Source organism: Lipotes vexillifer, unplaced genomic scaffold (assembly GCF_000442215.2).
Source record: "Lipotes vexillifer unplaced genomic scaffold, Lipotes_vexillifer_v1.1 scaffold202, whole genome shotgun sequence".
Lineage (NCBI taxonomy): Eukaryota > Metazoa > Chordata > Mammalia > Artiodactyla > Lipotidae > Lipotes > Lipotes vexillifer.
The window spans coordinates 1,444,864-1,454,274 of record NW_006777228.1 but is presented as its reverse complement, the minus strand read 5'-3'; the positions used below and the strand labels follow the sequence as shown (position 1 = coordinate 1,454,274).

Below are 9,411 nucleotides of genomic sequence, written 5' to 3'. Positions count from 1 at the left end.
CAGACCCAGCGACAGACACAGAGGAATGGAGACTGAAAGCAACAAACAAAGACACAGAAACACACACACACAAACACAAACAGAAATACTGACTCATAGACACAGGCCAATATACACAGATGGGGGTCTCTATACTCTTACTATTGATCTTCATTGTATTACTCTGTTTTAGTTTGCTACCCTGTTTTAACACACCCTGAAATCATCCTATTTATCTTTTCAATTGTTCATTCTCATTATGCTCCATGTAGGCAGGGACTGGTCAGATAAGCCCACTGCTGTAGCTCCAGTTCATAGCAAGGGACCTGGCACAAATCAGAGATTCAGTAAACATTTGGATCAGTAATTAAAATTATCCTCCCACATCTAATCACCTGCATAAAGCATTCACCTTCTCCCTGAATTAAGCTCAGCATGTTTGTAGTATATCCCTTTGGGCAAGCAACCCCTGATGCCCCAGGCCAGGGCCCCTTCCCCATCTGTACCCTCTCTATTCACACCAGTCCCAACACCTATCTTGTTGCTGGCCTATGAATGTGGTTCTTCCCACCAACATATGAAGATAAGCGGACAAACAGGCAGCTGAGAGAACTCCAGGGCTTTTAATAAACAGAATCCAGAGCCTGCCCCGACCTGGTATGTAGTCAAAAATCAGGCTGCACTCAAGGAATTTAAGTCCATCCTGCAATGTGGGTGAGGCCAGAGAGCTGGGGAAGAGGAAGAGAGGGATTAGCCCAGGGTAGGCTGGATATGGGGATAATGTACAAAACTTCATCCATAAGATAAACTCCTTGCTCCTCCCCATGTCCCATCCCCTCCATGAATAGCGGAGCACAGAAACAGAGACAAATAGACCAGAGACGCTCGCTCCTGCCATACCTACAGTCCAGGGACACCACAGCCTGAGCTGGAGTCTGACCTGCTCTAGGATCCTTCCCCATGTTGCTGTCTCCCAGGAAGCCATGGTAAGCCTGTATCTCCAGCAGGCTGTGGGTTGTTGGCCTTGGGGAGACAAGGTATGAGCAGTGAGTAAGATTTATCTCCCAGCTTTTCTCTCTGCCTCCCTGCCCAACTGTTCTATCTTTCATTCACCTTGGAGGACACACATTCATCTCTCCCCATGGTGTCCTGAATGTTCTGCTCCTGGGGCTGGGTCAGCTGCTGGGGCTTATCCTTAGGAAGATCCAACTCTTGTGGCATCTCTGCCTCAGCCTCATGGAATAGCAGCTTACCCTGAAGGGTGTATAGCAGGTGGAGGAAGGTCTGGTGCCTGGAAGGAGGAGGTGGGTGTGAAGACAGGGAACCTCAGCTGAACCACCCTGGGTCTGTAGCCCATGTTCCCGGCCTCACCTCTGCAGCTTGTACTGCTCCTGCCCTGCCTGCTGCTTCAGGGTTCCAAGTTCCTGATATAGATGTTCAAGCTCTTGCTGAGTTCCTGTCTGACGCTCCCTCACCTCTGAAGAAACCACTGCCAGATGCTGCAGACGCTTCTCCTACCAGGAGTGAGAATGTAGACATGGTTCCTCAGATGCTGACATCTTAGAGCCATTTCCCCAACCCCTACAGCCTAGACCTAGCTGGGGGTTCAGACGCATAGATGGAAAGAGGGACTCTACTCACTTTAGGCAGGACCAGGGGCTTAGAGAAAAGGAAGGGTCAGAATGTGCTGTTACAAGGTGAGGCATTCTGGAGAAAAGGGGCACAAAGATGATGATAACACTTATTTAGTTTGCTATGTGCCAGGCACTATTTTAAGCACTTGCTGTACCAATTACTTAATCATCATAATAACTCTTTAGAGTAGATGCTATTATTTTCTTCTTTCACAGATGAAGAAACAGAAGCAGAGAAAGTTAGGTGACTGCCCAAGATCATGCAGTGGTAAGTGGTGATGCTAGGATTCAAGTCCATGTTGGTTCCCATGCTATAATGCCTCACAGGAGGAAATAGAATAAAGGTTTTCTAGGACTTGGCCCATGCAATAGCAGGGTGGTGAGAAGAGGTATTTTCCTAGGCGAATGGACCTACCTGTTGTAGCTGCCACTGCTTCTGTACTATTCTGAGTTTTTCCATGGCCATTTGCTTCTGCAGGTAAGCAAAGGAGGGGAACAAGGAGAGGAGGAGTACATTTTTATGTTTGGATTTCATTTTTTTTTTTTTTTACAGTAAGTCTTTGTTGGTTATCTATTTTAAATATAGCAGTTTGTACATGTCAATCCCAAACTCCCAATCTATCCCTGGCTCCCACCCTTCCCCCTGGTAACCATAAGTTCATTCTCTAAGTCTGTGAGTCTGTTTCTGTTTTGTAAATAAGTTCATTTGTATCTTTTTTTTTTAGATTCCACATATAAGTGATATCATATGATAGTTGTCTTTCTCTGAATTACTTCACTTAGTATGATAACCTCCAGGTCTATCCATGTTGCTGCAAATGGCATTATTTCATTCTTTTTAATGGCTGAGTAATATTGACGGATGAATGGATAAAGAAGATGTGGTACAGGGGCTTCCTGGTGGTGCAGTGGTTAAGAATCTGCCTGCCAATGCAGGGGATATGGGTTCAAGCCCTGGTCCGGGAAGATCCCACATGCCGGGGAGCAACTAAGCCCGTGCGTGACAACTACTCCGCCTACGCTCTAGAGCCCGTGAGCCACAACTACTGAGCCAGTGTGCTGCAACTACTGAAGCCCGTGTGCCTAGAGCCCGGGCTCTGCAACAAGAGAAGCCACCGCAATGAGAAGCCCGCGCACAGCAACAAACAGTAGCCCCCGCTTGCCACAGCTAGAGAAAGCCGGCACGAAGACACAAAGACCCAATACAGCCAAAAATAAATAGAAATAAAATAAATTTATATATATATAAATAAAATGTGGTACATATATACAATGGAATATTACTCAGCCATGTGGTTGGATTTTAAAAGACAGCCAGTGGGTCCAACCCAGCACGTTCACCCTTTTCCTCTTCCTCTCTGCCTGCCCTCTCCTCCCCTCATCCTTGGTTCACCTTGGCCTGGAGTTGTTCAAGGGCCTCCTGGAGCCTGGCCTGCTTCCTTTGGGCCTCCTCCACCTTGGGCAGTGCCTGGGTCAGGGAACTTGTGATGGCCTCCACGTGCTCTTGGTAGGTGGCCTTCAGCTCTTTCCATTGCTCTTTGACTTCAATTGCCTTCTGCCCTGAGAAGAGCCAAGAGTGAGGGAATAAGTGAGGTTGGCCCACCTGCCTGCAACACTGGGGCTTCAGTCTTCCCGTCAGCCAAACAGCTGACTTGACTGATGTCATTCTTCCTTCTTCACTCAGGGAAGCCCCTATTCCAACCCCCTGCCCACTCACGGCTCGTGTCTTCAGAAGCCAAGGGGTTCAGGTCCTGGGCAGTGCCTTCCTGAACCAAGAAATTCTGCAGGAAGTCTACTACTTGAAGCTGGCTGCAGAGGAGCTTGTCTTTCTTCCGGGAGTCCTGTTCAGAGGGAGGGTGGATACAGGTAACATTCTTACCTCCTTGTACTATAGGCTAACAAGGTTACCTTCCAGTCTGTTCACCATTATCGCTGCCCAGTGTCTCAATAGGAGGACCCAGGAGCAGTCCCTGCCTTGTGAAAGGCTAGCTCCCATCTTGTACGTACCATCACAAACTCAGCCAGCATCTGCACGGGCAGTTCTGCCTCCTCCTGAAGACCTATAGGCTCCAGGATGTCTGCCACCTTGGCCAGGGCCCTGAAGGAGAAAGAAAACAGGAAAAACTGCAGACTCCTGGGGTCCTAGTTCTAGTCAATTTGTGTGCACGTGCACATATGTGATTATGTGTATTAATGCTGAGTCTTGTCCTGCCTAGCACTGGCTTGAAGGGCCATCTGGGACCAGGAATGGTGTTTGTATGGAAGACACATGGAGGTAGTAAGTGCCATGAAGAAAAATAAGCAAAGCAAGGGGAATAGGAGTGTGGGGAAGGAGCTGTGATTTTAAATAGGGAATGTCTCACTGAATAGAAACCGTTTGAGTTTCTGAAATCAGTCATGGAAATATACAGGGAAGGGGGGAGCCCCGCCACGCAGAGGACACAAGCTTGGGGGCAGGGTATCAGAGTACTTGAGGAGGAGCTAAGGACAGGGGGCTTGATCCCTGGGTCTAGGCTCTCCAGAGTTCTCCCTTGTTAGCGGCCGTAGCAGTCCATTAGGAGGCGGGGATGGGGATAAAATAACCCACCGGGAGAGTGTGTGTTGGACAGGGGTGACAGAAATTGAATGGCCCTCCCAGGATGTCTCTTAGGGGTGGAAAGTCTCCTGTTAGGATGGTCGATCTGCGAAGAGATATGGAGGGTTGACAGAGATGGAACCGTCCCCTTTTAGGACACACCTCTGGGGGGTGTGCGTACGTGGTGGGGGACGGATAGTCCCTCATAGCCCTTACTCCTGGAGAGAGGCAACCGTCACCTCAGGAACCTAAGACTGAGGGGCTGGGATCAGGATCATTTCACGGCTTAGTCGACCCGCAACCGCTGTAAGGGGTGGAGGGGAATTACTGATTTTACTTGGGACCGCGCAAGGTCCGCCCCAGCCCGCCCCCGGCTGCCACCTGGCGAGACACACTTACTCTCGGGCAGCAGCCTCCGCCTTACTCTCTGCCGCCTCCATCCTTCCCCGGGCCGCGCTTCAGCTCTAACCTCAGTCCACTTTGGACCCGCCGCGAACCGCGCGCCGGGACAGGCGATTGGATGTCCTGCCAGTGGGCGGGAATCAAGGACCATTGGGCACTCCCATTGGCAGGCGCAGATTGGCGTGTTGGCGCGCCCCGTTGTTTGGCGCAGGCGCAGTTGTTGCTGAGCCCTGCAGGCGCGCAGAAGTTCTACGCCTGCGCAGTAACCCGTAGGCGGTGCGGAGGTTTGGAGGTGCGGCTTGAGCTCGCTCTGCGGCGCGCTACCTAGTTCTCAGAGTAAGAGGAGAGACGTTTGCTCTGTTTGGCTTTTAGGGGCAACTCTCAGAGTTACCTTTATTTAAAAAAAAAAGAAAAAGAAAAAAAAATCTGCCCTTGAAGGAGAACGCTGGGTCTGTCTTCCGAGACACTTGGCGTCAGTAACGGATAACTAATCCTGGAGACTGAGGAAACAAATAATCAGCTCAAAATGCTTACAGCCTTTCAAAGATTTTCCAGAATGCGGGTTTGGGAGAGAAAACCTAAGCACAGCCCAGCGAATTGCCTGCGTTGACCGGTTGGAGCCGAAAGTTTGGGGGAGACCAAGGCAGGTAACGACCTCCAGAGTATAGCAGAAAGGAGAGGGTTTCTCAGAGAGACAACTCGGAGTTCTGTAGAGTTTTCTCCAGTATTCTGCTGAGTTCTGAGCATCTTGTGTTTGAGGAAACTACCCCGAAGGGGTTTTAAGGATTCCCAGAGATCACTTAGGGTCAGTAACTCCTTCCAGCAGCCAGGCTGGAAAACTTCATAATCCATGGGGCGTTGGTTGGCGTACACAGACAGGTTTTGCCTTAGTAATAGGGCATTAGCCCTAGACACCTCACGCCTCTAGTGCCACCTAGCAAATCTTAAAAGCAAGGCCCAAGTGGATCAAACGGTTAACAAATCATTTAAGTATATGATAGACCAAAGTTAAATAATATTTATAGAAATACAAAAATGTCCAGCAACCAGTAAGGTACAGTTCACAATGTCTGGCATCCAATTAAAAACTACCAAGCTAGAAAGAGAGAAACAAATACTGTATGCCACCGCATATATATGGAACCTAAAAAAATGGTACTGATGGATCTAGAGGCAGGGCAGGATTAAGACACAGACATAGAGAACAGAGTTGAGGACACAGTGGGGTAAGGGGAAGCTGGGACAAACTGAGAGAGTGGCATGGACATATATACACTACCAAATGTAAAATAGATAGCTAGTGGGAAGCAGCCGCCTAGCACAGGGAGATCAGCTGGGTGCTTTGTGACGACCTGGAGGGTTGGGATAGGGAGGGTGGGAGGGAGACGCAAGAGGGAGGGGATATGGGGATATATGTATATGTATAGCTGATTCACTTTGTTGTACAGCAAAAACTAATACATTGTAAAGCAATTATATGCCAATGAAGATATTAAAAAAAAACCAAGCTTGCAAAAAAGCAGGAAAAGAAAACCCATATTTAGGAGAAAAATCAGTCACTGTTCAGAATAGAAATACATGCTAGAATTAACAGACAAGGGTTTTAAAACAGTTAGGTTCAAAAAGATAAGCAGAGGTATAATCAAAAAGATAATAAGAGGTAAGGATATGGAAAAAGTGGACTACTTATGTTACTGGTAGGAATGTAAAATGGTGCATCTGCTTTTGGAAAACAGTTTAGCAGTTTCTCAAAATGTTAAACATATAGTGACCATATGAACCACAATTCCACTCCTAGGTATATATCCAAGAGAAGTGAAAACATGTTCATAAAAACTTGTACACAGATATCCATAGTGCAGCATTATTTACAAGGGCTGAAAAGTAGAAACAACCCAAGTCCCTTCAGCTGGTGAATGGAAAAAACAAAAATCTACATCCATTAAATGGGGTATTTTTCAGCAATAAAAGAGAATGAGGTAAAAATACATGCTAAAACATAGATGAGCCTTGAAAACATGCTAAGTGCCAGTTGAAAGAGAGCAGATATTGTATGATTTCATTAATGTGACATGTCCGGATTAAGCATATCTGAAGAAACAGAAAATAGATTAGTGGTTGTCAGGGCTGGGAGCTGGCACGGGAATGGGGGGAGTTGCTAGTGTATGGGGAGAGACTGCAAATGGACATGGGGTTTCTTTTACTGGGTAAATAAATGAAAATGTTCTAAAATTAGACTATAGGGAAGGTTGCACAATTCTGTGCAAAAAAACACTCAATTTACACTTTAAATGGATCTCAATAAAGCTCTGAAAAAAGTTAATCAGAAATATGAAACATGTAATAAAGACGTAAATCAAACCTGTAGAGGTGAAAACTGCAATGTGACAGATGAAATTAAATGGAATTAATAGCAGATTAAACATTGCAAAATAAGAGATAAAAGAAATTGAAGACGTAGTCTTAGAAACTAACACAAATAGTAGAAAACTAAAACATAAAAAGAACAAAACAACAGTAAGCTGTGGTACAATTTCTGACAACCTATGCTTTCCATAAAGGATCTTCTTGCTTGACTGAGTCCTTCCTGCTTGATGAGTCTACTTTTTAGAACTTTCTAAATATTCTTCATATACAATACAGGGGAGAAAATAAATGACACTTTGATTGGAGTAACAAGGATTGACTCTCAAACTCTTTATGTTTGAATGTTTGGGTTCCTTTCATCTATTTATCACAAATTCCCACAGAAATACTGCCTTTTGAATAAAATCCTTTTCAAATGTATGAAATGACCTCACTTCACATCTAAATTTAAATATTTTAGGGTAAACTGAAGACCAAATCATTAAAAGAGCAAACAATAAATAGCAAATCAAAATGACATACTGCAAGTTGAGCTTGAATGCAAGTTGACTTTGGACTATACATAGTACAAATTTGCCAGCTCTGGGAAATTCCCTGGAGGTCCAGTGGTTAGGACTCTGTGCTCTTCCTGTCAAGGGCCTGGGTTCAACCTCTGGTCAGGAATAAAATCCCACAGGTAGCGTGGCATGGCCAAAAACAAAAACAAACAAACAAACAAAACCCAAATTTGCCAGTTCTGTTTAACCTTACACTTGGCTCTGATTTATAGAGATCTAACCTAGAATTCTAATGAAAATTACTATAGATAATAAAAAAGTATGATTCCAAGTTTCCTCCTCTTTCTGTGTTTTCTAATCCACAAGCCACAGCCACATGTGGCTATTTAAATTTAATTACAGTTAAATAAGATTAAAAGTTTATTTTCTAAGTCACATTAGCCACATTTCAGTGCTCAATAGCTATGTATGCCTAGTGTCTGCCATACTGGACAATGCAAATTTTGGAACATTTCCATCAATAGAAAGTTCAGTTGGACAGTGATGACTCATAAACTTTTAGGTACATTAGATACATACATCCTGTAATTTATGTACAAAAAGTTTACATTAATTTCAACAAAACCAACAGGGTAAAAAAAAATTCCTTAACTTAAAAAAGTCACATTTGCAGTAAAGAGGTTGCAAGTGTATAAATTGTATGTGTTTTTAAATTTAAAGAGTTCTTGTTTGCAGCTTATCAAACTCTAATGCCCTCCATAAATTATATTAAAAAATTTTGTATTGCTCAACCTATCTTCCCCTGTTGTAGAAGGTAACAGCACAACCAGGAAGGATGTAAAGCAAATTCCCTTAAGCATATAATTGATATGGGCATTATATTTTCATTTATTAAGGTGGAAACATCTCTTCAGTCATTGAACAAGTGGAAAATGTTTTAAAAAGCATATGTTCCTAGAAATAGAAAATTTCCTCACTCATTTTGATGCTTTCTTTGTGTAGTGCACGTGAAACAGTTCTGAAAATAGCACATTAACACTCAGATGGAATATCAGCTGTTTTATTGCAATGCATGAAATGATTGTTGGAGCAGATTCATCTGAGATTCATAGAGCATTAAGTAAATATAAGTAATAAGATAAGACATATGTTTGCAATTGTCTATAGAAAAAATACCTCCAGTACTTTATATGAAAACAAAATACTGTGCTTAGGGGACTGATTTCTATTTGTACAGAAGCTCTGTTTGGTATATCCAGCTCTGCCAGCATTGTTTTAGGATTTAAAGTTGTATTTCCACATCTTCTCTGCCCTGTCGCAAGGTCATCTAAATGAGTCACGCAGTGAATAAAACATTATATATAAATACATATATATAGACATAGATACACATACATCTGTCTATATCTCTATACATATCTTCATATGTGTTTATATATCTTACACAATAAACATTAACTAAAAAGTAATATTTTAAAATCGATTTAATTTTCTCCTAGTATTTTAACACCAGGCTTTTCTATAGCTTCACTGATTTTTTGCTTTCCATGTCACAGTCACTCTCAGAGTACTAAACGTAATTCTCTTCTGATATTTATTAGTTCAGAGGCTAAAGTAATAACAATGCAGGTAAATAAAACATATGTGCTAGGCCATTTTCAAAGGCTGCTTGAAAATTTTATTCATTATGATAAAACTGTCAAAAATATCTCCTCTTTTCTACCTTCCTAAACATAGGAATATTTCTGTGTTTATATCACTTTGACCATTAGTTGCTGGATGTTTTCTTCTGTATTTCAACTATTCTCCAAGCAGGCCCTCCGAGAGCTTACACAATTTAGTCTGCTGAATTATTTTTTTAATTGTTTTTGGTAATAGTAACTTTTTAGGGTTTTTTTCAATCACAAAATATATGATGAAAATTTTGTTTAAAAAGTTGGTAAATATTGCTTTGGTG

The 9,411-nt window shown here is 43.2% G+C and overlaps 1 protein-coding gene across 1 annotated transcript; it reads right to left on the bottom strand.

Moving 5' to 3' along the window:
• Positions 1-924: 924 nt before the first annotated feature.
• Positions 925-4,628, bottom strand: ZWINT (ZW10 interacting kinetochore protein). Its single transcript, XM_007450825.1, has 8 exons — positions 4,588-4,628; positions 3,621-3,711; positions 3,331-3,454; positions 3,007-3,173; positions 2,029-2,085; positions 1,351-1,493; positions 1,093-1,270; positions 925-1,002 (listed from the first exon to the last, which is right to left on the bottom strand). Exons 1-8 carry the CDS (start codon positions 4,626-4,628, stop codon positions 925-927), a joined length of 879 nt encoding a protein of 292 aa, XP_007450887.1.
• Positions 4,629-9,411: the final 4,783 nt, after the last annotated feature.

Excerpts from the sequence above, each read along its gene's own strand:
- ZWINT (XM_007450825.1), bottom strand. The coding sequence starts at position 4,628 with ATGGAGGCGGCAGAGAGTAAGGCGGAGGCTGCTGCCCGAGA. Across the intron at positions 3,712-4,587 it reads GCGGAGGCTGCTGCCCGAGA|GGCCCTGGCCAAGGTGGCAG; the intron begins GTAAGTGTGTCT and ends TTTCTCCTTCAG. Across the intron at positions 3,455-3,620 it reads TGCTGGCTGAGTTTGTGATG|GACTCCCGGAAGAAAGACAA; the intron begins GTACGTACAAGA and ends CCCTCTGAACAG.